Below are 27,012 nucleotides of genomic sequence, written 5' to 3' on the forward strand. Positions count from 1 at the left end.
ACTAGATTAAAACAGAGGTTTTTTGTGGGCAGACTTTTTGATTAGCAACACAGGAACAGATGAATTCCACTAACAAAAATATTTATTAGATACAAAAAACATTTACATGAAACAATGAAGACGGTGTGAAACAGCCACTGTAGCAGTTGAATTCTGGCTTAACAGAGTCCCCAGGAGCAGCAGGCACAGAGCACAGCACGGCTGCTCTGTAGCACAGGAGGCTGATGCATGGTCACAAAGCTCAGCTCAGCAGAACGCTGAAAATGAACAGCTCAAAGCACAAGTGCTTCAGTCTAAGCCACTGCTGCTATTCCATCTTTAAGAGGAAACAATGGAAAAATGAATATATTTAAAATTAATTTTGGAAGGCAGGTGACAGATTTGGACTGAATTTCAAATGAAATTGGGAGCAAATCTGCCCAATGATCTCTGGCTGACAAACATTTACTGCCCGACAAACATTTACTGCCCAAGCAGCAATAATTGTATTTCACCAGGCAGGACTGTCCAAGAAACATCTGCTGCTGTTTTAACTAAAAAAAGAGAAAGGTTACTTGTCCTGGAGTACTGCAGACACAAACTACATCTTCTCATTACTTACAAGTAATCAATATTAAATTTAACACAAGAAGTCTTGAATTTTCAAAGCTTTATAGAAGAGAGTGTAAGTAGTCTACTCTGCCAAAAAAAGGGAAATCTTTCTTCCACAGCTGTTTACTGAAGAAAATATCCTGCTTATCCATCATGACAATTATCTTGTAGAGTAACAGGTTTGTTTTAATGCTGTATATATTCAACATAACAAAACTTGGGCCCAGCAGCCCAAAAATCCATCTGAGTTTGCATAGAGCACTTAAATAAAACAAAAATACAGCAAAATGTTGTAACTACTTGATAATGAGTACTGTTGACACGAGCAGGAAAAAAAAAAACAACACAACAACATATCAAACCAAGGTGCTGCTGCAAGGTAGCCTCTGCATTGAGAAGCAGGGAGCTGGGGCTGTATCCTGAGGTCTGTGTCTGTGGAGACCAATTGTTCTGATGCTTCCAAGGGTCCTTGCTATCTGAATGTTTTCTCCTGGTGAAATTATATTTATTCACATGCTGCCCACAGAACGATTCTCCAACTCCTCCCAGTAGCAGTATCCCTACCCGCATTTCTATTTCTATAGAAATTGACTTCCAGTTGTAACAAAAAAATACTGGCTCTGCAACAGCGTTCCTCAGCACGGTACAAAGTTTCAGAGGCAGGGGAGATAAAACTGGGTGCAAGGAGAGCATCAGCAGAACTCTGCACAAACCAATGCATTCAACATGAGAGTCGTAGGAAGAAAAGCTACAGCACATCAATTTAAGGCTTCCTAGAGCAGCACTCAACTTGTCTCCACATTCATGAAACAGGACAGATTCAAAGGAGTTCCCAGGCCAGCCAAATCTCAGCAGAGAGCTAAAGGAACACAGTGAGCTCCAGCACATCATCTCTGCAAGGCAGCTACACAAGAGTTGCCCAGACCCAACATCTGCTTTGCTTTTCTCCCAGGGCATTTGCTTTTTCTGCAACATGCCCCAGAAGCTCCTCTTTTGAATCATCCAGACCTAGATTTCTTCACCAAGTCTCTTGATCTGCACCTGTGCTTTAGTTCTGCTCAAATATCCACCATGTCCATCAGGGCAGAGAGGTGAAGCTCAGAAGCAACTTCACCCTCCCTGTTAGCTCTGAGGAGCCTTTGCAAATGCTTCAGTCTGTCTGACAGCGCAGGGCTTCGGTCATCCATTGACAGCTCCAGTCTTGCTTCACTCCCATCCTGGTCAGAAGGAAAAGAGAGATAAGACCGAGAAAGAAGCATTATCTAGTATTAACATGGGACCTCTCTGTTCACTGACCTTCCACTTTGCAGAACAACAAAGGAGGTCACCTCCAACCCCCCAAGGAGAGATGGTTAAAATAGCATGTTCTGCTATTTCTGGAGCCAGCATTCCCTGGGTCTATCCCAAAGCCAAAGGGTGTAGCCTCAGCCACAACCACAACTTTCTGTGTGCAACACTACAAGGGATACTATTATAACTGCCAGCAGCAGACAACAGTTCAACATGTATGCTAACAGCATTTCAGATCTACAGAAAGTACGTGCCTCTCTGGGAAGTTTGTACACTAGGGCACAATTTTCAATTCTTCATTTCCCAAATCTATGCAACACTGCATAGTAAGGCTGTAGCCACTGAACTTCTGTGATTACAGCTGGTATGGCACCCACACTATACTCTTCAGAGCCAGTTTTCAATACCACCATCTTACCACTTGAACAGATGACATGGGACTCTTGATCAACGGACCAGCAAGAGTTGGAGTGGAGATCAAGGACTGGGGAAGGTAGAGAGGAAAGCCCACAAGGTCACCAAGGGGCTCAATGTCCTCAGCTAGATATTGGTGCAACTGTTCTTCAAACCTGAAAAGAAAGGTCAAGAACACCAGTCAGACTGCAGCCTGGCTTTGCTCTTGTAACCTGTGGGTAAGACATGAACTGCAAATTCAGAGGTGTCTGAAAGAACCAAAGACAGCAGTCATTTCCAGTAGACAGCACCCACTGCTATTACAAAAAATACACTGGTGAAAGATGTGGCCCAGAAACAACCTAAATAAACTGAAGACTTCCAACTGATGGAGAAAGCAGAAAAGAGAGGAAATCCTTTGAGACCTGCATTGCTATTAGCATCAAACCAACATTCCCATGGTGAACTTAACAGACACCGGGGACAGAAACTACTGAACACTGCATATAACTATACAGCTTTAACACTAGTGGCTTAATTGACCAATTTCCAATCATTACTCAGAGCTCCACTTGCTGGACTGTTCCTGTAATGAAAGTAACAACTAGCAGTGAACTGCACTGAACTGATGTGCTTGATGAGGATGTGAAAGTGGAGATAGACCAGGAAACAAGCCTACACTCCTAGCACTGCTGGACTTCAGCTTTCCAGTGCATGCAGGTTCATGATTGCTAACAACCCTGGACTGGAGCAGCAAGGATAGGATGGTGCTCTTGTAACTCACCTCTTGCTTTCCATTTTCTCCAGTTTCAATTGAGTTAACAGGCGCTCTGGGAGGTCCTGGGCTGAAGCTGAGAGTTCATCTGCACTGGAAATGTTCCTTCCTTGCCCTGACAGTATGCTTACACCAGCACCATACTGATCTGACATGGAGACCCTACAGGGTTTCTTGAAAGAGACAGGAGATTTTACCCTTGACCTGGAATGGGGGGAAAGAAAATACAAAAAAAAATGTTATGAGTTTATTCTTCCCTACTAGCACAGAAATTCCAGAAAGTAAGTGACTGTTAGGAGACATGTTCTCCTTGCACCCCAGACTAAGAAACTACCACTGGGAAGTGGGACTTGAGAGAAGCTGACAGAGGGTTGGGATTCAGTCCAATGAAATACAGCCACCCAGTCTGAATGGGGGTAGAGAAGAAAGCCAGGCTCTTGAGAGTTCTCAAATCTGTTACCTCAAAAGTCAAGCACAAATTCTCTTTTAAACTCAAAACGCTGCAAAGTTAATACGCAATTGCCAAAAAAGTGAATTTGCAAACCATCTAACAGGTCATGGCCACAATCAAATGTAAAGAATAAGGCACTACCAAATAAAGGGTATGCTAATTATTTTTATCCCTATGGTCTTCCCCTACACCTCACACCATTTTATTTTCATGCTTCATCTACCTAGTGGGCAAGTTTAATTCCAAAGCTACATCAGTGATTTCTTTGGCAGAACTTCAGTCACAACACTTTGAGCAGCTGCTCCAAGCAACCCCATTTCTTTGAGAGGAGTAACCCTAAAAATCACATCTAATTACAGTCTAATTTCCACACAAATGCCCTTGTACATCCCTTTGGGAAGATGTACAAAAGAACACTGAGAAAATATCAATGCGGGTTCTCAGCACCATAGCACTATGCAACTTTGACAGAGGCCCTAAGTAACCTCATTGGAGTTCATTAAACAGCTCTGGTTACGTAAGAGGCAACCAAATGCTTTTCAAGTAGCCTTGCATAGGCAGTGCCAGCAGCTTCCTCACCTCTTGTGGCCCTGCCGGATCTCCTCCTGTGTGCGTAGCCTGGCTTGTTCCCATGAAAAAGGGAGAGTGAAGTTCTTTAAATGTTCCTTGAAGTAATACACACGAATCTGGCCATCTTCACTTACTGCTTCTGTGAACAAACCCCAAACTACTGTTTATTATCAGTACAGATTTTTCCCTGAAAAGAAAAGTTCAGTATTAAAAAGATTTGAGGGAAAACAGCACGAGACCTTTCAAGTTACCTCTCACTGTACTCTGCATGCAGAAAGGGGTCTGGTTTTGAGTAATTTACTGTTCAACATACCACGTTACTGGAAATGACTAAAAAATTTAACTTCATTTATGAAATTCTTGTGCATCTAAGCTCAGTGTTTAGCAAGGTAAAGAGCCATTTCAAAGCAGACTGCCTAGAATTAAGCCAAACAGGGCACAGAAGTAACCATGTACACTTCACATTCTAAGTAAACAGCATTTGAGATGCTAACTTCATTAACCCATCAAAGTGCTCATTAAGAGTGGCAGTCTTCCATCTCAGATGACCTGAGCTGATGTGGCTTGTAAAGGCAATTTAAACACCCTCTTCCACTGGGAGAACAGGACTTGAAGGACTTATTATACATTCCTACGTGGAAACAAACATTCTAATCACAAGCTCAAGTGATTATCAACAATAAATACATACTCTACGCTGCAGAACGGTATGTAGAGCAAGCACAGTGCCATCCTGCAGTGTGAAGAAAGATCAAGACCAGAGCTCCCTCCTTGCTATTCCCTGCCTAAAGGCTTTACTGTCAAGTTAATAAACACAGTTGTGCAGGAAGTGTCATTCTTGCTATAGGACACACAATACCTGGTGCAACAGGCAGTTTGGGTGGTTTCCAGTCTCTCAGCTTATGATCAATGCATGTTGCCAGGATATCATCCCAAGGAATCTCATCAACAGAAGGTCCATCACCAGAGCACCTCAACGGCCCATTTTTCCATTTCTGGTATGTTTTGCTCAACAGATTCTCCACTTGAGACTGGATCAGTGGTTGAGTATGGGAAGAACTGGCAATCTGAGATGCATACTGAAAAATCATTTGGCAAACAGGACGCCAAGGAGCTGGAGGAGGAAAAAAAAACAGTAACAACAACAACAAATAACAAAGCAGACTGCAAGAATCTGTGATGGAATCAGTTGATATAAGTGGACAGCTCAGCACAGAGTAGGCACAACAGAGAAGGAATGAGCAGCTAAGAGGATGTTGCTACATAAGTACGTACCACCTAATGGAGGCAGATCTAGGTAGGGGATCTGGAAGGACAGCACAGCCTTTTTCAGCCAAGCTAGATGATCAGGCACATTCCAATGCAGGTGGGGCAACAGCTTGTTACCCCCGGGCTCTGAAAACTCAGTAACAGGCCAAGACAAGTCACAAAGATGCTCTGAGGATGCCACCTCTGAAAGAAACTGGAGCACACTGTTGTACAGCTCTATGATGACCCCAGGCTCCTGAGATGGCAGGCCAGCTAAACGTCTCTCCTTCCAGTCATGGTAGAAGCGCTTGCCAAATTCACCATCAATGCCATCCTCAATGTACTCCTGAAGGGTCTGACTGCAGAGCTCAAGGGAGTTTGGGCACTGGGAAACCAACCAGCTCACAGCTGCAGAGATCTAAGACACACAAAGCACAAGCGGTTGGAAACTGCACTCCACAGGGATACTGAGGATTCAGCCCTGCAATCTTATGTTTGATAGAACATTACCTAAGAAACTACGTAGAAAAATTCAAATAGATTGCTTTTAATCAGTCTCCAGGCCACTATTTGCAAGCACAAATCAAACTGACGGACAAGGAGAGGCTGCCTCAGAAAGTACTGTACAATCTCTCCTTCCATGAGGCCTCCTTCAATCCACCCATTGAAGATGAGGAAAGAGAGGGTGGCCAAGAGTGCTACATAGTGACCTTTGCATTTTAGGACTGGGAGCATCAGATAAAGAGGCTTACCTCACCACTAGCACTCTTTTCTTACCCTGCAACTGTAGCCCAGCTAGTCAACAAGAACGGACTTACATACACTACATATTTCAGTTTGTGCAATTTTCATTATTAGAAAGAACAAACATCATCTGTGAAGCAAATGCCAATCTTGGTCAGTTAAAGGAATGCAGTCACCAATAATGGAAAAAGTTTTAGGCTAGTTCTGCCCCTAACTGGAACAGCTGTTAACAAGCACCTGATTCAGGTACATGAAAAAAACTGGTATAAGATTTTTGATTAAAAACTACAATAAAGAAAATTTAACAGGAAAAAATATTCCATTACAGAAGACTGCTGAAATTCAAGCTACAGAAAATGTAACGATCACTCTTTACACTGCATTAATAGTGAAGAAAGGTTAATGATTAGCCAAGCAAGGGTTCTTACCCTTCCGGTGCCTTCTAAGTCAGTGATAGAACCTGGTAGCTCAACAATGATGTAGTCTGAAATAAGCTGGGCTGAAATCAAATCCTGGAGCATTAAACCTAAATAAGTAAATAAAAACAAAAAATAAAAAGCAACTCATATACATTGATAGACAACAGATGGCTACACCCTGCTCTGACCCAGTCTCACAATCTGCATACATTCACTGCGTGGCTTCACTCTCCATCCCTCCCCTAGACTTTCAGGATCAAATACTGAGTGCAAAGGAAAACTGAAGACTAAAGAAGAGTTAACCAATTTCCATACTGATAAGTGTTAATGTACCTGGATTTCCACCAAAGCAATTAAGTGTCTCTGTACTTCACATCTTTTACTAGGCTGTGTATCTGAGGCTGCATAGACCTGAGACCCCTCAGCATTCACATTATTTACAAGCCTTTCAAAAACAACTGTATACCTTCTTCAACTTCTTTCTCTGTGGCCTCCTCTTCCTGACTGGGGACTAGAACCAGAAGCGGAACTGTTGGCTGGAAAGGTTTGGCCTGAAGTAACTGTTTCAACTGCAGCAAAGCTGAAAGCCAATAAACATCTTCTTCTGCAACATCTTCACTTCTAACTCGAGGGGGCAGGACGAGAATGAGACCACTGGTTCCAAGCAAGTCTTTTTGCGTACTGGACGCATCGAGCTCAGAGTCAGAGAGCACACCATGTACCACCTGTACAAGTAACAAAGACGACAACAGTAAAGCAGCCAAAGAGCAATTTTCATACTGAAAACTGCAGCTCGTTATCACCAGTATTCAACTTTGACATGCATTACCAGCAACTCTACAAAACCTCAGACAATGAATTATAAGAAAGAAGTCTCCAATAAGTGCAGGTGAACATAGAAGTGCACTTTAGCACCTGATCCAGCATCAGAAATTGATAGGATTGAGGTTCAATTGCTAAACTATATATAGGTAGGCATTTACTCAATGGACTGGAAACAAGAAAAAAATCCACATTTCTTTCTCTAGACCTTTTCAACAAACTAATCTCTCCCAGTGTCATCTCTCTCCATCAGACAGGACACAGTGTGAAAATCTTCCTCATGCCATCCACTGAAAAAGATTGTGCAGTTATGGCCTGCTATCACAAGACTGCTCTCACTTACCTTAACACACACACTGACTTTGATGTTTCTGCTCCCTTGTATGCCAGAAGAATTAAACAATGTCAGTGTTTGAATTTTAACTTCTTCACATGAGGCAGTTTTCTTCCAGCTTTTGTCTTTCATGAATTTGGCCTTCAACCATTCTATCAATATCCTAGCAAACAACAAGAAGTGCTTTCATTTTATTTATTTTTTAAGTGGCACTGTAAGCCTTTTTAAGCATCAACTTAACTAAGATAGAGTTTGTCTATCAGATGTCCTGAAATTCTCCATTACCTAAAGGTTTTCTGTTTTCAATGTGAGGAAAAGCAATTCAATGAACAATAGCAGGAGAAGATAAAGACCACTGCAGTTAATTCTAACTTTAATTTTATTTTACTTGGAAGGAAAAAAAAAAATGGAAGTTTGATATGGTAGGAGAAAAGTAGACATCAGGAACTGCATAGTGCTACCCTTCCTTCATTCCATCACTATGCTTGAAAAAGAGACCATGGAATCAACACTTCTGCTTACCTGTTGGGGTCATCCTCTGCATATTCATCATCATTTGGCAAAACCAATAGCACCTTCCAAAACACCTGGTCTTGTTGAATTGGAATATGTTCAGCAATTAATGAAGCGAGATCCAGGGGAGTCCATGCTAAATCACTTAAAGAGAGACAGAACTGGTAAATAAATAAAAGAACCCCTCAAGGCTGCTTTTCTTGTCTAGAACAAGTTATACTACTGCAGCTGGTTACTGTCTAATTCAGGAAGGTCTGAAATTAGACCTTATACTTCAGCAAAGACCAGATGCCTTCAGGAACTCCAGTTACCAAGTCTGGCGGTAACCAGACTTACTCTGGGGATTGTGGTACCACACACATATTACTTCACTTCCACACTACTTAAATACTCTGCTCCAATAAACTCATAGGGCACTAGAGTGCCCGACAAGTTATAAGAAAACAAATGCCTCGATGCACATTAGAAACATCAATTCCTTTGTGCCATGAGCCAGGCTCATAATGGCTTGTACTCCTCTTTATGGCTCGTGTTCCTCTAACATTGCCCAGATCCCACCCAGCAGGAGGAGAAAATAAACAAACAAACAATAATAATTATTAAAAAGTGTCTACACACACATCCCAGATTCTTCAGGTTACACTCAGAGCAATGGGTCCAGAGAGCCCAACACTTTCAAGAGTTTACTATCCACTTCTCTCTTCTGAAAAATATTTACAGAATCAAGGCTGTAAGTGGACACTGAAGTATGGTTTCCCATTCTGCAATGATACTTTAAAGTTCTACGGCATTTGCTGCACATTTTGTAGATAGAAAATAAAGATCAAATGCCAACATACCTTAACAACTGCTGATAGAAGTGCTGAACTTTGATTTCATGCACTGTCTTGTTTCTCAGCCAATTCAACCTGAAAACAGAAGACCCTTGGTTGTGATTTTTTTGGTATAATACAGGAATTTTAGCTATAGTTTGAAAATAGTATGACCTGAGAAATACTACAGATGCTTTAGAAAGTTGCAGTTAGTGGAAGAATTATTTTATTAGGTTTAAGACCTTACTGCAAAACAATTAATTTTCACAATGGAAGCAGATAATTTGCTTTCCAAAACTCAGATTGCCATCTGCTGTCATAAATATCCTTACCTCGTGCAAGAGACTCCCAGCTTTCCTCCATTCCCCATGTTCACAATCCTCTTGCATAAGTTCTCCATGGTTATAGGCCACTCAGCACTGGGTGACAGGGCTTTCAGTTTATTTTTCGGATCCATGCAGCATGGAGCAGCTGGAAATGCCCTCATTTGACGTTTCAGCTTTGTTCGAGCTGCCACTGCCTCCCTCCACCTTCAGAAGAGAATAAATAAGGTCCTGTTAACTAAATCTTCTGCAGTCCAACAGGGTTCTTCTCTTTGCTCTTCAAATTGGATCAGGCTATCAGTGTGAGTCTGCCCAGTGGAGATGGTGAGGTGGTGCAATTGCACAGAGCTGTGAACTCACAGCTCAGCACTGGATGAGACCTGCCAACTATACGTGTTCAGCATCATAAACAGTCTGCTTTGTGCTCCATTAAAAAAAAAGAAAGAAAAAAACATACAATAACAATGAAAGGAGACAGGAGCTTTCTTCTGAGCAAGCCACACTTTCAGTGGTCAGACAAACCACAGAATGAAAGCAGGATTGCCCCTCTTCCATCTCATCCCTTGCTTAGCTATCCAGCTTGGGTTACTCCCAAGCACTCCCCACGCAAAAGTTCAACTACAGCTTTCCTTCTCCATTTTCAGCATGTTTATTCCTAACACACATAAAAGTTTTTGTTAGCTTTTTGGGTTTCTTTTTTTGTTTTTTTGTTTTTTTTTTTTTTTAAACATACAATCAGTTAAAGTTTCTTTAACACTCAAGAGCTTGCTGGAAATACCTACGTCTACTAAAATTAAAAAAAAAAAAGCCAAACAGCCTCTTTCTTGCTCTGTCTTTAAAGAGCTGTTTTCACAGGTATTTTTGGGACATATAACAATATTCCCACATCACCCAGTCGTCTTGACTGCTACATGTATTTTCACCACTCCTCAGATACCTTTAAGCTCTTCCTTACTGTTCCCTATGCCACTGAAGGTGATTTATATCAGTCCTGAAGAGACACACTTCATTTCAGGACAGAAAGAAATCTGCAAGGGAAGGTGTTCCTCAGAAAAGAAAACAGCCTGCTGCTTTCTCTCAGCAGTAAAAAACACCTCCTGAAATGCACCTCCACCTGGCAGTACAGGGGCAGCACAGGAAGAAACGAGTCTCTGCCATGGGGCACCACAGGAACTACAAGGCATTTAACATACATCCAGAAACAAGCACCCAATACAGAGAATCCAAGGGGAAATTATAACACATTTCTAGAAATAATGAAACTGCATCTTCATGCCAAGATCATTACTTGACCCTAAGAAGGTGTGTTCCCCTCCTACACATAACTGAGAACATTAGAGTCTGGTAACTAGAACATAAGCCTATCTTTATTGTGGAGCCAACTAGCAAAAGCCATCTCAAAGAGACTGACAGCTGCTCTTTAAGCCCTATTAGCCCAGCCCTTGTCCATGCTCCTGAGAGAAGTAGTTCTGTCACAGGATGGCAACTCACCTTTGCAAATATTTGCAGAAACACTGGAGCTCTTGAATGGTTTCTTTTGCAATCTGGAAAATCTCATCCTCCAGGAAGAGATCCATGACATGACCACACACTTCTTCTGAACACCGGGCAATGCGGGCTTGTTGATCTCTTTCTAAGGCACATCTAATTCAAAACAAAACTTTTAGTGAGGCAAAGGCCAGAGAAAGTACTAGAACAACTAGCCAAGACACAAACGGACAAGACCACCAATGCAGCTAGCAAAGAGGAGGGATTTTCCACCTTTGTACACTGTGGCAATTTTAAATAAGGCCTACAATCAAATCTAAAGTCATTCAAATTTTACACTGATCACAAGCTTCCAAAGAAAAGCCTACAAGAGGAAAATCCACAGCTGAGCTGTAAAGAAGTCCTAATGAAAGTAAGCACATGGGGCGGCCTTGTACACAAGAAGGACTACAATCTCCACCCTGGAGGACTGCTACTGTAAAGGCAAGCTGATATTCTGCACGGCCAAGTACACTTGCCCTCTGTTCAAATTAACTTAATGGAAGAGGAGCTTAGAGAAAGCTAAGCAAGGAGCCCAGCATTTCTCAATAAACTATTACCCTTTATAAAGCACTTACAGCAAAGTATAGCATAGAGAATGTTATACTTACTTTAATTCATTGGCTGAAGCTTCTTGAACAGTCTCATTTATTACTTCTTCCATTAGCTCTATACTCACCAACTGACTCAACTGCTTTATTAACTGTTCTCTTTCCTGCCTCTGCCTGGAAGGACAGAGTAGAGATTTATATAAGCAAGCCTGCCACTTAGTTACTTACATGCAGCCTAATACCCACAAGTTAGCTTACTGCTTTTTCTCAAAAAAAAAAAAAAAAAGAAAAAAAAGAATTAGCTTGCACAGAACCAAGTCTCATTCATATTAGTAACATTTGGGCTATTTCTTACTCAGTAAGCTACAGACAAGTAGTTCTCTCAAAAGAAAAAGCTCATGTGTACAGCAGGGCCAGGAAGCACCTCCCTCTCTGGAAGCTCCAGCTGATTAGAAGTTCCCAAACAATCCCATCTATGATTTTCACGGTGGCTCCATGAGGTTAACAAAATACTAACTAGCACATCATACTACTCCCAAGAATAGGGAAGTGACAGCCTGAGTGATCCCACGGCAGCTCCAAATGACACAAACTGAGCAGCACTGACAGGTGAGAGACACAGGGCCTGGGTATATGCATGAACACATAGGTTGGCACCTGCTGTCCTTAGAGTACTAAGAGGGGATGCAGCCCACCCTGCCGGATGGCAAAAGCAACAGCTCACCTTTCTTCCTCCACTCTGCGCCTTTCCTCCTTCACACGCTCCCTTTCTGCATTGAACGTGGTTACAGCCACTTGTCGGAGGACTTCCTCCATCACTTCAGTCACCAATTCCTTCATGGTGGCCTCTGAGGTGCTGTATGGAAATACAATCCTCTTTTTAAAGCAAGTTTTCAGTCAAAACCTCAAAGAGGAGGCACCATACCCCATGCCCTCAGCCAGCAGACAGTACCACTTGTTGTCCTCCCCCATGCCCTGCTGCAGGGAGGGGAGTGAACGTAACAGAACACTGGTGGAATGGAGTTGAAGACAGTTTCACTTGTTAAGTGAAAAAAAAAACCTAACAAAAAACACAACCAAGAACACTCACCACCTCCCACAGGCAGACCAGTGCTCAGCCACTCTCCTCACAGCCAACTGGGAAGCCAAAAAATACCCCACCTTCTTTCTCAACTTTCTCAAGTTTTAAGGCTGAGCACGACATGAGGCAGTACTGACTATCTTGTTGGTCTGCTGGGGTCAGTTGTCCTGGTTCTGTCCTCTCCCAGCTGATTTTGCTCCCCCCCCGTTCCAGCTCCCTTGCTGGTAAAACAGTACAAGAAGCTGAGAAACTGAGATGTCCTTGGTTCTGTGCAGCACTTCTCAGCAATAACTAAAACACTGCTGTGTTATCACCATTGTTTTTACTTCTAAATAGAGCATCATATCAGACACTCTGAAGGAAATGTCAACTCCAATTCAGCTAAAACCAAGACCCAGTACTTCTGTAACCTCACCATCTACCCACTGCCAAGCAAAAAAAAAAAAAAAAAAACTTGTCACATGCAGACATCACGTTTCATTAAGATGAAGATTTCTCAGTACAGGAGAATACCTAAAATCCCCACACAGACTCAGATTTTGACTTAGTTTTAACTTTACTAAGAATAAGCAATAGGAAACAATCAAAATAAATCTCAATTTTCGTAGTTTCTTTCTCTGAATAAAGAAAAATGATGAAGTGCAAATACAATAAAAACCACCTCACTATAGTATAGCAGTCAGTTTATTCCTTGCTCAGGCTCTACCATGTTCCTTTCAGATGATCATTTCAGATTTTTAATTATTAGTAGTATTTTATTTCTAGTTAGGGACAGAAGTTTTCTCAGACTGGCAAAAGCAGTGGATTTGCTACCCTTTGCCAAGAAATAGCTGCACCAAATCATTTTTAAGCCCACTTCCACTTTGGCAACTCAGCCCTGGATTAACAAAGCAAATTCTGGTGAATCAAGAGTTACAGGGAGCTAACCACACCTGCCAGAACTGAGCAGCACAGACAGAATGGTGTGTGTACATTGGAAGTGATCAGGCATCTTCCCTCCCTACACCTTTATTTAGAGGGAGACACTCCAAATACCTTCTGGCTAGACTGCAGCTGCACACCCCACTCCACTTAAGGGCAGGTACACAAGTGCAGCTTGCTGGGGGACAGTGATGGCCATCACAGGAGCAGCAGCTCCTCCTTTGATACAGCTCAAGACAGCGTAACACATGTCTGAGAAAGGCAGCCTGGGAGGTAGAACAAAAGACTGGAGTCAATTCTCTTTAGAATATGTCACTGTACATTAGTCCATCTGGGTTCCTGCAGAGTAGGCAAATGGGTAGGAAATTCCAGTTGCTTAGATTTAGACCTATTCTCTCTAAGGACTGAAATAGTTCTCCTATTTATTTTCAGAAAACATCAATTACATCTCATGGTCTAATGTTGGTACTTAATGACACAGTTATGTGTGACTTTGCCCAAGTCTGGGCTCATCTGATCTAGTATGGGCAACCAATTCACTGAGAACAGGAAACTGAACCACAGACATCTAGATGCTCCTTCCCACCAGGGCATCCAGGAGCCTATCAACTGCACTGGGAGGAAGCATTACTTGAATTAGAGAAGCAGCCAGATCTGGACTTAACTCCTCTTGCTTTCCTTCCACAACACATCTGCTGCAGCAGCAATGTTAATCATGCAAATGGTTTGCAGAGATGTTTACAGTTAGCCTTTCATTAGGCTAAGCTACTGTGAAGCCAAGAGATATAAAAGAAACGTCTGCTTTTCTCTCAACTGTATCAGAGAGATTTCCTTCACTACAGACCTTGTCTTACTTAATTTTATCTGCACACACACATTGCTGCTAAGGGAAACTGGAACTTTGATGATAAACTTTGGAAATACCAGCAATGAACATTCTTTACCAGATTGCTGCAGTCACGTAATCTGCTCCTGCTCTGCCAACTTCTCTGCACTCTCCTTTGACAACGTCGTGCACGAGCCCATCCACAACCTCAGCAATATCCTACAACACAGCAGAGGAAGAAGTTGAAGCAAGCTGGAATCCTGCTTAAGACAGCCTGAGCACACACGTGAATTGGGAGTGAGGTGTGCCAGCCTTGTTTATGAGACTGTAATTAGCAACCACATCACCTTATTTCTACTTACACACCAAACTAAGGTCATGAAGTACAACAACATGGAAATTCTACAATTATTTTTAAAAGCCATGCAGTAACAGCCCAGAAACAAACCAAGCAGCGTCCCCTCTAAATTATGTGAAGGTTCTGGACAACAATCTGTAAGATCTCAATTGCTTTTTATTATATTTTACACAGTTTTCCCAAATATTCCATCATAATTGATGGATTGAGTGCAAGAGCTCTCAATCCCCCAGAAGAAACTGAGCAGAGAAGGGAGGTGACCAGCATGGCTGAGCAAGGACCTGCAGCTTAAAATGAGGGAAAAAGAGAAACGTACAGGAAGTAGAAGCAGGGTTGTGCAGCCTGGGAAGAATATAGGGATGTTGTCTGCATGTGTAGAAATAAGATTAGGAAAGACAGTGCAAAGATAGAACTGAACTTGGCAAGGGACGTGAAAGATAACAGGAAGGGGTTCTTCAGGTACATGGGCAGGAGGAGACAGGCCAAGGAGCGTTCCCCCTCTGATAAATGAGGAAAGAGAACTGGCTTCCTCAGACATGGAGAAAGCTGAGGTGCTCAATAAGTGCTTTGCCTTGGTCTTCACTGCTGGTCAGGCTCCTCTCCATATCTGCCAGGACCCTGAAGCCCTAGGTGTGGGTGAGAGGTGTGCATTCCATCCCACTATAACAGTGGAACAAGTCCAAGTCCTCCTCATGAAACTGAAAGTGCATAAGTCCATGGGGCTGGATGATATCCATCCCAGGGTTCTGAAAGAGATGGCTGATGGGGTTGCCGAGCCACTCTCCATCATGTTTGAAAAGTCATGGCTGTCTGGTGAAGTCCCCAGTGACTGGAAAAAGGGAAACATTACTCCCATTTTTAAGAAAGAGAGAAAGGAAGACCTGGGGAGCTACAGGCCAGTGAGCCTCACCTCTGTGCCTGGGAAGATCATGGAGCAGATTCTCCCAGAAGCTTTGTTAAGGTACATATGAGACAGAGGTGAACCAAGACAACTAGCATGGCTTCACCAAGGGCAAATCTTGTTTGACCAATCTGGTGGCCTTCTATGATGGAGTGATGGCATCAGTGGACAGGGGAAGCGTAGTGGATATCATCTACCCAGACTTTTGCAAAGCCTTTGACATGGTCCCTCACCACATCCTTCTCTCTAAATTGGAGAACTGTGGATTTGAAGGATGGACTGTTTGATGGATTAAGAACTGGCTGGCTGGATGCAGCCAAAGGGTTTTGATCAATGGTTCTGTGTCAGCGTGGAGGCCGATCACAAGCGGTGTCCCTCAGCAGTTGGTCTTGGGACCGGTGCTCTTCAACATCTTCATCAATGGCACAGATGATGGCATCAAGTGCACCCTCAGCAAGTTTGCAGATGGCACCAAGCTGGGTGGTGCAGTCAATACACTGGAAGGAAGGGAAGCCATCCAGAGGGACCTGGACAGGCTAGGGAAGTTGGCCCATGGAAATCTAATGAGGTTCAATAAGGCCAAGTGCAGGGTGCTGCACCTGGGTAGGAGCAATCCCAGGTATTTATACAAACTGGGGGAAGATCTCCTTGAGAGCTGCCCTGCGGAGAAGGACTTGGGGGTCCTGGTGGACGAGAAGCTGGGCATGAGCCAGCAGTGTGCGCCTGCAGCCTGGAAGGCCAACTGTGTTCTGGGCTGCATTAAAAAAGCCAGCAGGGAGAGGGAGGTGATTGTCCCCCTCTGCTCTGCTCTTGTGAGGCCCCATCTGCAGTGCTGCATCCAGGCCTGGGGTCTCCAGCACAGGAAGGACGTGGAGTTCTTGGAACGGGTCCAGAGGAGGGCACTGAGATGGTCAGAGGGCTGGAACACCTCTCCTATGAGGAGAGGTTGAAGGAACTGGGATTGTTTAGCTTGGAGACGAAAAGGCTCTGCGGAGACTTCATTGTGGCCTTCAGTACTTGAAAGGAATGTATATACAGGAGGAGGAATGTCCACAACGAGCGTGGAAAGTGATAGGATAAGGGGGAATGGTTTTAAACTGAGACAGGGGAAGTTTAGATTAGATATTAGGAGGACATTCTCCACACAGAGGGTGGTGAGGCACTGCAACAGATTGCCCAAGGAGGCTGTGGATGCCCCATCCCTGGAGGCATTCAAGGCCAGGCTGGATGTGGCTTTGGGCAGCCTGGTCTAGTGACTGGCATCCCTGCCGCTTGCAGGAAAGTTGAAACTAGATGATCACTGTGGTTCTTTTCAACCCAGATTCTATGATTCTATGAATTTTGGATTTCCTTACCATGTCTGTGTATACAGGCTGAGGCTTTGAAGGAAGAGGATCAGGCTGTGCAGCAGATTGGGAAATTGTCTGTGCAGGAGGCAGCGCTGACATAAGAGGACGAGGTAAAAGTGAGGGCAGAAGATGAGCTGGTGGCTGGACTCTTACTGCTGGGACATCTAAATCCACACCTTTGCTTTCCACTCTTCCTTCTTTGGCAGGTGAGTCAGCAGAAAAAGAAAAAATAAAGGAAATCCATTCAGTCACAAAAGAAGCTAAACTGTTGTTGCTTGATATCTTGCAAAGCAAGCTGATCTGGTAAGCCCCATTACGTCATAAAAGATACCCACAGTGGAGACTTGCTACCTTGAATATAAAGGTCACAAATTGATTTCTGTAATGTGAATGTTTTATAAAATACTCAAATATTAATGAACATTACTTCCAATATCAAGTATATACATCTCCAACATAACAGTTTCAGGAAAAGCACGCCACCTAGCGTCTAAACAAACACCTATTTAATAAATTGGAAGCATCTGTATTTTCAACACAAATGAAGCCAGCCTGAAAGAGAAAACAATTATTTGCAGAGTGGGAACAGGCTATACAAAAGGTGTAGAGAGAAGCTGGCCATCTGAAATAGACAACATACAGTAATTTCACATACACTGGTAAAATTAAGCTCGTTTCCATCAGTGTTTTCTATTTATTAATCATGATGTTTCTTAGTTTTCATACACATGTAAGCACTTCTAAATCAAAACATACTTTCATTACACCCAAACTTCCATGCAATTTAACTCATACGAGCACTGAACAATTTCTGCTTTGTAAAACAAAACAACAGTGCTCCTGAGCAGTACCTAAAATGCACTCTTACCTGCTGCTTCCATACTTGATTTTTGGTTACTACCAGCTTGATCTCCAGCAGCAATTCCACCAATATATTTGTTCTGCCCATTGAAGCTAGACACAGGCACATGGTGAGGCACTGGTGGCAGTGGCCTGCCATTTACAACTTCTCCAACTGAGACTGTCAGCTTCTGACTGACAAACAGCGATTTACGAGGTTTGGGTAATCCGTCTGGCTCCAAAAAAGCAGAGCGATTCAGCTCCACATAAGTACTAGGGGAAAAAAAACAGAGACAGGAGAGTACATACTCAAAGTCCCAGTAACCTACACGTTTTCACCTGGACAGCTTAGTGGGGCAAAGTGAGACGGATACAAGGCACTCAGGATTGCTTCCCAGAGCCTGGACATCAATCAGTGGCTGTAACCGAAGCTGGGGAGGGCAGAGCACTGCCCCACAGCTATTCACCCAGGGCAGAGGACACGGACCATTGACATTTCCAGGCACCAGTATGGACAACTCTGACAAATCTCCCGTTAATCTTTATTAACTGTGTATTTACATCAGCTACCTTCCACACAACAGATGCCAGAGCATCTACAGAAGCAATTTTAAAAGGTGTAGTCTTCTTCCAACCCTGGCACCCTTCAGTTTTACTCACTCACTATTCCCAAGCCAAATATTAATAGAAAATAGAGCCCTAACTGCCGTGGTCATACTCTTTCTTTCTAAAACTCAGTTTGTACTACTCAGTTTCATCCTGCCCTGCCTGAATCACCACAAGGCCAGTTTTTTCAGAGTATTTGTGTCCTCACTTCCTGCAAAACTGCAACTTCATGAAATACAACTGCAAGGTAAGAACCTAAAATAAAAGTTTTCTTTGATTGAGTTATACAGATCTCATTTTAGGGAGGAAGTCCTTTGAGCCCAACAAGACCAAGCTTAATACACAGTCCCTTTTTGGAGGAAATGTCTTTCCCACTTTTACAACTTAGAAGCTGGGAGTAATTTTGTGTCCTAGAAACGCTTCAACAAAAAAGGTGACGTATGGGTCCAAAAAGAAAATCAAAACTAAAAAAATATAAAAATAAAAACAAAACAACAACACAGAAAACCACCATAAAGCCCACACCACTTCAGAGGGAAACCACAGTAATTATAGGGATACAAAACCCATTTCTTCAGGGAGAGAGATAAAATTAAGGAACTTTTCATAATTACAGCAGAACAAACAGCACAGTTTATGCCAGTCATTGTTCTGGTACTTTGCTTACACAGTGCTCAGCTTCTAACATATGCCTGTTTTTCTTACTGCAAAGTCCAGGAGTAGTCCATCCATGCAAATCCTTTGCCTAACATTGGCCTAAACCCAGCAGATGCTTTCAGACACATAGAAGCACAGAATGGTTTGGGCAGGAAGGGACCTTTAAGACCATCTAGTTCCAAGCCCCACTACAGGCAGGGACACCTCCCTCTGGACCAGGTTGCTCAAAGCCCCATCCAGCCTGGCCTGGAATGTTTCCAGGGAGTGGGAAGATTCTTCTTTTTGTTTACACTTACTTATCAGATACACTCAGGCCATAGTAACTTATAAAATCAGTTGCTTCCTCACAGTCTTTGAACAGTAGCATACGGACAAGGTGATCCAAGGGAAACACTGTACATCTTTGGGTGCTCACAGTGTACGCAATATTGAGAGACTTGAGTGCATCTTTCCGAATCTGTGGGTAAAAAAAAACAGGAGTCATATATTTAAACTACTAAGTACCCACCAAACATGAAAACTGTCTTTAAAACAAAGCAGCGCTTTGTTATAATAGAATCACAGAATGGCTTGGGTCAGAATGAATGTAAAGGATCACTGAATTCCATCCCCTTTGCCACAGGCTGAGCCACCAACCTCCAGCTCTGGTACTAGACCTGGTTGCCCAGGGTCCCATCCAAGCTGGCCTTGAACACCTCCAGGAACAGGGCATCCACAGTCTTTCTGGGCAGCTGTTCCAGCACCTCACCACTCTCTCTGTAAGGACCTTCCCTCCTTGAACTTAAACTCCTTAAACTCTATGTTATCAAGCATTCACATAAACAATTATTTAGATTTAGCTTTAAGTGCTGTGCACTTGCTTTCCAGTTTCCATTCCTTTTCTATGCTGCTCATTTTGAGCACATCTCCTTGCAAGTCTTGTGCAGGAAAAAAACCTTGCAAGGGCTTCTGAAAGCACAAGTAGTTTCTGCCTTTTATAACCGGGTAGAAAAACTCATAATTTTTTCAAAAGGCTTATGAAATGTCAAAAAAACTTAGTTTTTTTCCTAAAATAATTTCCTTGCAAAAGACCCAGACAGCTTTACAAGTTAACTACAGACATAATACACACACACTTTTCTATTTCTTACCTGGTTGAAATAACAATGTAAGAGACAGGCATTCAGATAGGAAGCTGCCTGCACTAATTTGAAAAACCTCACAAAGTTGTTGCTGTTTAGTGCAGCAAAAGCTTGAACTGCAAATCTAACTTCAGGGGAGTTTCTAACCTCTGGATGAAACTGCTGCACTTCTCTGTGGAGACAAAAACAGAGACAAACCTTTGGTACTAATATGAACAATCCCAGGTGGACAGCAACTTGTAACACTATGGAAGCTGTCTATCTCACTTAAAGCTCCTAATTTTAATTCCAAGTTACCAATAAGTATGAGCTAAATTTGCTGCAATATTCAGTCATATTTTTTAATTATACCCATATAATTAGCATGTTAGGTACATCACTCCAACTTCTAAGAAAGAAGGCAACTGGGACAGTGAACTGAAAAGCAGAGTATAGCATTGTCTACAAAATGTATTTTCCCTGATCCTACTGGAAACAAAGCTGTTAAGATTGCATAGTTATCTTTTTCTTTCCTTAAAAAAAGAGTTCCTCTACTGACCTATCAAAAATAAAAATAGCATTACAACAGCATACTACAGCTTTGCTTTGGCAAAGCAGATTGAAAGTAAGTTCATTTCCCATGCAATTTGTCTGGACTTAATTCTAATTTCTACCCAAATGCAAGAGAGAAATCTAGTGATATCTGTCACACCCACCTGAGAATATCACCCTTGTTGAGATTCAGCAAAACACTGTAACCTCTGAACTCTGCTTCACTCTTGCAGTAAATTCCTTTGTTAGCCAGGTCCTGATACATCTCCTTCAAGCTCTGTAAGCATTTTGTCATGTTCTCATTGTTGATTTTGGCATCAAAGGAGGACATTGGCTCTTCACACAGGTGGTGAGCACAATGAATGTGAAAGCGAGTGCACTTCTCAATCAGAGACACCATCAGTGGGTTGCAGAGATGCTGCTGGGTTATATCCTAACCAGAACAATTAACAAACCATTAAATTCATTTTAAACTAAAGCTGAAAAGTAGTCATCTAATACTACATTCAGAAAACTATTTTGACTGTGCTTTGAGTCAGCTTTCAATTCAAATCCTTAAGCTACTGCTTTTTCTTCATGTTTTACAACATTATGTGACTATTTATTTTCTAGCACCAAACATTTCCATCTACTAGGGCTTACCTTTCTTATTCCCCGAGTTCTGTTCCAGACAAAGTCATACCACTCTCGGTAGTTTCCTTCTCCTTGGTCCATAATGTTTGTCACTAAATAGTCCATGGTCATGCTCAACACTTCAGAGGGTCTCAACTCATGTGGCAAAGGTTCCTCCTGGTCTGCTGAAGACCTGCTATATTCCTTGATTGCTGCTGCATGATTTACCTGCAAGAAGCAGAGAAAAGAACTGAAAACCAAGGGGCCTCTTTTAATCCTTCAGAAGGATTTCATCACATGCATGCATTTATTTTAGCAAAGAGCAGACTACTAAGACAGTTTTTCCAGAGTTGACACCAACAGCCCATGTTGGTTCTGCTACCACAGCAAATACATTTTATTTTACGACAGCAGTTGCCTTGGCAATCTTTAACTCACCACCTTCAGGATCTGTACCCCACTACCACAACTACAAATCTAAAAGCCTGTCTGGAACTAAACAGAAAAGGTTACTGTACCAGTTGAACAGCAATTGCCTAGCATTTTTGTTTTACATTCACAAGAGAAAGACAGGTTAAGGAAACAGTTCACAGAATGCACCACTAGAACTAACCCTGTAATCAGTTAAACAACAAGCCTTATATGAGGAGCAAATGAACAGATGAGCTGGGAACAGCGAACTCCAGCTTACAGAGGGCTCGTACCTTGTCAGATCCTAGCAGCACCTCAAAGATACTAAGCTGGTTTCTTGTCTCTCTCATATACCGCTCCTTTTCAGGGCACATGTCTGGACAAGTGCCAACAATAGTTTTTGCTTTTCCAAGATCAGTCCTTTTTATTCGAGCTAAAAAAAAAAAAAATAAGAAACAAACTAAAATTGTAATGTTAAGTATCTGTCCTTTTGTTTTCATGACAAGCTATTTCCTTAATGTGCAGCCCACAGCAGCATCTGTCTCAGGTGAGGTCTGAACACTGGTCAATGGATGGATGTCAAGAAGCACTCTGACAAAGGTAAGGGTTCACAGAAAAGCATAGAAAAGGATCCATAGGGGCTACTAAACAGCCTCCCATTGGAGGAAAGATCAGCTGGAAATACACAAGGATGGGGTTCCCCTGTGCTAGGACCTATCCCAGGTCTGCACTGCTCCTCTGGAGAAGCTTCTCATACTGTCCCACCTGGATATCGAGACTCTTGCTGAAAATGTCAGTCTGTAGGAGATACCTGATGCTTTGTATCCCAAAAGCTTATCCTGTTTTGTATTCCAACCAAGCACCAGCAATTCCACAATTCCATGCCAAGTGAGAGCAAATGTTTGCTGATTTTAAAAAATAAAATCTTAAATAAAATAAGATCAGCTTTGAAAGAACTGGAATGGGATGAAGTAATTTAGAAAACAGAACAGTGAAACAAGCAAATATTTCTTGAAATAATGACCAGCTTTACTTAATAGTGTCCTTTTAGAGAAACACTGTTAACCTTTGGTCAGCTTTCTTCGAAGAACCTGCAGAGGTAAAAACTGCCCTATGATCAAGAAAACCAAGACCCTGTGTTTTACAAGCCAGATACACATAATGGCGCAGTTACTTGGGGTGGCTTAATTGACCTTGTAATTGATGAGGACTGCAGAACAAAAAAGGCAAATGAGTCCTTGTACCTGCTAATTTTCTACCCGTTAGAAATAGAGTGTTTTGTGCCAACACAACACTGACAAAATACACTCAAAAATACTCAGGAATTCATTCAAACAATTTGCTATTCATTATACGTAAGAAATATATGTGTGCAATAAAATACACACTTTGTCACTCTACAAGAAATGAATGTAAACAACAATCTAACCCAATAGAAAGGTGTGAAGGGTAAGAACATAAGAATAAGAACAGTACCTTGTCGCATGATTTTATCTCTTTGGTCCAAAAGACGGTATCTTTCTTCAGATGTCTCTGCCACTAATCCTACCAGGTTACTTAGAGACAACAAAGAAGCTCCCATGGCTTCCGAGTTCTGTCCTTCAGAACTGGAATCAAACAGATCTACTTCAAACTGCAGAGCCTTTCGAAGACCAGGCTTCTTTGCTGGAGAGCTAAAAATAAGCTTATTACTTACAAGTGCATGACAACATACACCAAATAATCATTGTCAAACTAGGTAAACCATTAAGGTGCTAGAGAAGAAGGTACAAAAAAAGCCTGCAGCTTCAGCACCTGGCATAAAGCAGGTCTCTTGTATAAAGCCTGTTCTCTAACTACAAGAATACAACGATCAAACTCATAGCTTCTCTGAAAAGAGGACTAATTCCACAGAGCCATTTTTGTCAATGAATGAAACCATTCACTTCAGAAGCCAGTTTAGCCAAGACCACCCAACACAGTTAATCACTGCTTGGCCTTACTAGGGCTCTGCACTGTTTTTCACCGTTTTCTTATGCCTCACAGTTATAACTGTTTCTCATGTTGTAAAAAAACAAATAAAAAAATGCTTAAAAAAAAAAAGGAAACTGAAGAAATAAAAAGCCTTAATAAGCAGTCAGAAGTAGCTGTCTGACAAAATGTGAGATTTGTAACTCCAATTCATCCAAAAAGCCACATGTTTAAAATGAATGTGTGCCAGGAGGTAGATGAAGCACACTCTCTTGTTAGGAACATCACTACTCAGCACACACTGATCACTTTTCTCCATCCACCCTGACAGATTCTCAGAGAACATTCGTACATACCTTCTACCGGGCATTACAGTGCTGGCAGAAGATCTTATTAAAGGTTTTCGAAGAGGGGAATGCTGGTAGTTTTGCTCTTCATTGCTTTGCCTTCCTTCATCTTCATTTGCTTTCTTCTCCTTGGATGAAAATTCTCTTTTTGCTGGACCTAAAGTGATAAACATCAAGGCAGGTACTTGGCAAATAATTTTTACAACAGCTTTTTGTCTCAACTCCCCAGTGGTGTAGAGAGCAATTGGCTTTATTTTCTGATAATATTATTCCAGTTACAACCTCATGGATGCATACAACACCAATAGGACAGCCTGCACCTGAAATGGCACCAATGAAGCCCGCTAACTGCTAGTTAGCTTCAGAGTTCTATAATGAAAAAGCATTCTTGAATAAAACATTGCTAAGCCATAAATGCAATTATTCAGCACATTTACTGCCAGTAAATTAAGTCCAGGCATCAAATTTTAGTTCCTTTGAATTTGGGTTATAATTCAAAAGTCACAGCTCAATACCTTGTGGCCTGGTTCAGCCTTGCTTGGTGACAAACCGATGAAAAAGCACAAAAACCATAACACCTGGTACTTAATCTGTTTTACCAACAAAAACTACAACTGTCACAATGTCTTCGGTGCTCCTGAGGTACTCGAACAATTCACACATCCCAAGCTCAGGCTGGGGTTGACATAACTCTTGAAGAGTTAAGTTGAAAAGAAAAAGAAGAAATTCTCAGCCAGCTGGATGTCTCACACTCTCTCAGATCATTTACTATAGAACAGTGCCGTTCAGGTTTCAGTAGACCTTAATGCCAAAATAACATGACAAAAACATCCTTCCAGCTACTGCTCTGAGATATTTCTTCCCAGGAAAACAACTCTACAGCTGCTCTCTTTCTGTGAAGCTAAGTTTCCGGGTTGGTCAAAGCTGTGGCAAGTCATTCACTCATTCTGAAACATATCCTCAAGCCAGGAACTTAAGAGTTAGAAACTCTGATTCATAAAATTAAAGGGAAGCACGTGGCAATTCAAATGCTCACCTGGGGAGTTGAATATCCAGCACCAGCATCTCCTCTTGCCTGAATCTCAAGCAGAGGGCTGGGGATAGCCGCTTCCTGGTCCTACGCTTCCTAGGAGCTATTCTCATTTTGTGAGGGCAGAGAAATAATTCTTTATGCAACAAAATGCTTTAAAATATCCTCCCTCTCTTCCCAATACCTGTGCCACTACCCACTGTACTACGCATCCCCTGCTCATCACATCAAGAAACATAAGACTTACTTGTTTTCTTCTTCTGCCAGAACGTCACTATGTCTTTGTGCAACTCTTTTGCCTTTTTTTTGGCAAGGGCTGCAGAGGCCTGAAAGAAAACAAAGCAGAACACAAGAGCCCGTCAGCACAACGAAGGACAGCTTCTGCTGGAGAAACACGTACCAATACTCAGACCTCTAGGCACTGCCTTTTAGCCTAGAATCATTTGAGTTGGAAGGGACCTTTCAAGGAGGCCATCTAGTTCATCTCCCTTACAATGAACAGGGCCACCCACAGCTCGATCAGGTTCTCAGAGCTCAGTCAAGCCTGACCTTGAATATCTCCAGGGATGGGGCATGGACCGCCTCCCTGGTCAACCTGTGCCAGTGCTTCACAACCTCCTGCCTGAGGCATCCATGCAATGGGCAGGGCCGGGCGCATTTCCACAAACACATTACTTTTCTAAGAGTGCAGAACACACGGGACTACAGGCCTCACTAAAGCAGTGGCATTCCCAGCAAGCGGATCACCCTGCAAAGATAACGTTTCCCTTGATGCTACTGGGGGCAAGCAAGGAGGCGGCAGCAGCATCGCTTTGGGTTTGGGTGGGTGTGACACGAGAAGCCTCTGCTCGGCGTTCAACTGCGCACTAATCACAGAACCACGAAGGCTGTAAAAGACCGCTAAGATCATCCGATCCAACCGCCAGCCCCCCATATCGTGCCGCGCCGACCGCGTCCCTCAGTGCCTCAATCACCCTCTACTCCAACACCTCGGAGGGCAGCGACTCCACCACCTCCCCCGGCCGCCCGCTCCAACGCCTCGCCACCCCTCCGGACGACGGTTACTCCCTAACATCCAACCCGACCCCGCGCCAGGCCGCGGCACCCGGTTAACCCCCGCTCCCTCGCCGGCAGCCCCCGAAACTCACGTGGTCAAAGAAGTGGACGACGGCCGTCTTCTTATTCCTGCGCGTCATGACCCGGCGGACTTTCACGAACTGCCCGAAGTGCTTCTCCAGCACCGTCCTGTCGTTGAGGTAGTCGGGGACGTTTTTGCACTGGATGGCCGTCAGCTCTCCCGGCGCCGCGCCGCCCAGCCCGTCGGCGCCGTCGCCGCCCCTCGCCCTGCGCGCCGGGGCGACGGGAGCGCCGTCCGCGGGCCCGAGCCTCGCCGGGTGCGGCCCCTCCCGGCCCTCGGCCGCCGGCTCCTCGGCCGCGCCCCGCTCGGGCTCCCCGCGCTCGCGGCCCTGGCTGCGCAGCACCTCCTGCAGCGTGCGGCCGAACAGGGCCCCGCCGCGGGGCCGGCTCAGCAGCACGGCGCGCTTCTCCGGCGGCGCCGCCGCCCGCCCGCCCGCCGCCGCCATCCGCCGCGGCGAGCGCTCCCGCTCCTCCTTCCGCTTCAGCCCCTTCGGCGCCGCCTCGCCCGCCTCCTCTCCGACGTTGGACGGCGGCCGCGCCGCGCCCTCGTCGGGGCGGCCGAGCGGCGGGGCGGGCCGCGAGAAGGAGAAGCCGGCGGCGGGCGCCGGCGGCTCGGGTCCCGCCGCCTCGGGCGCGAAGCCGAAGGGCGGCGAGAAGGTGAAGGCGGCCGCGCCGTCGGGCGCCTTGAAGCGGAACTCGGGCGGCGCGAAGGCCCCGCCCGCCGCGTCGCCCGGCGCCGGGAGGCCGCCCAGGTTGGTGGGCGGCTTGAAGCTGAAGCCCGCGTTGCCCGCCGCCCGGCCCGGCCCGTAGGGCGGCGCGGGGACGAAGGGCGGCGCGGCGGCCGGGCCGAAGCGCGGCGGGAAGGCGGGCGGGCCGCGGAACGGACCGCCGGCGTTCATGGCCTCCGCTCTGCGCGGCGGGCCGGCCCCGCGCACGCGCCGGCGGGCCGAGGCGGGCCGAGCGGGCGGGGC

General features: G+C 44.1%; 1 protein-coding gene across 2 annotated transcripts; it reads right to left on the bottom strand.

The window, feature by feature from the left end:
• Positions 1-64: 64 nt before the first annotated feature.
• Positions 65-26,956, bottom strand: MCM3AP (minichromosome maintenance complex component 3 associated protein). Of its 2 annotated transcripts, XM_031604486.2 has the most exons (27): positions 26,053-26,956; positions 25,152-25,230; positions 23,884-24,031; positions 23,054-23,250; positions 21,871-22,010; positions 21,197-21,394; positions 20,719-20,987; positions 20,033-20,195; positions 19,199-19,359; positions 17,668-17,912; positions 16,806-16,996; positions 14,310-14,410; positions 12,088-12,219; positions 11,424-11,537; positions 10,777-10,929; positions 9,295-9,492; positions 8,990-9,058; positions 8,160-8,294; positions 7,647-7,800; positions 6,948-7,206; positions 6,491-6,588; positions 5,346-5,736; positions 4,930-5,184; positions 4,080-4,209; positions 3,059-3,253; positions 2,300-2,450; positions 65-1,808 (listed from the first exon to the last, which is right to left on the bottom strand). In XM_031604486.2, the coding sequence occupies exons 1-27, from the start codon at positions 26,938-26,940 to the stop codon at positions 1,650-1,652; spliced, it is 5,373 nt and encodes a 1,790-aa protein (XP_031460346.2). In that variant the 5' UTR covers positions 26,941-26,956; the 3' UTR covers positions 65-1,649. The 2 variants fall into 2 exon arrangements, with proteins under 2 accessions (XP_031460346.2, XP_090000702.1); XM_090144576.1 differs by lacking the exons at positions 65-1,808; positions 2,300-2,450; positions 3,059-3,253 and having other exon boundaries at positions 4,165-4,257.
• Positions 26,957-27,012: the final 56 nt, after the last annotated feature.

Source organism: Phasianus colchicus, chromosome 7 (assembly GCF_987193195.1).
Source record: "Phasianus colchicus chromosome 7, bPhaCol1.hap1.1, whole genome shotgun sequence".
Classification (NCBI taxonomy): Eukaryota; Metazoa; Chordata; class Aves; order Galliformes; family Phasianidae; genus Phasianus; species Phasianus colchicus.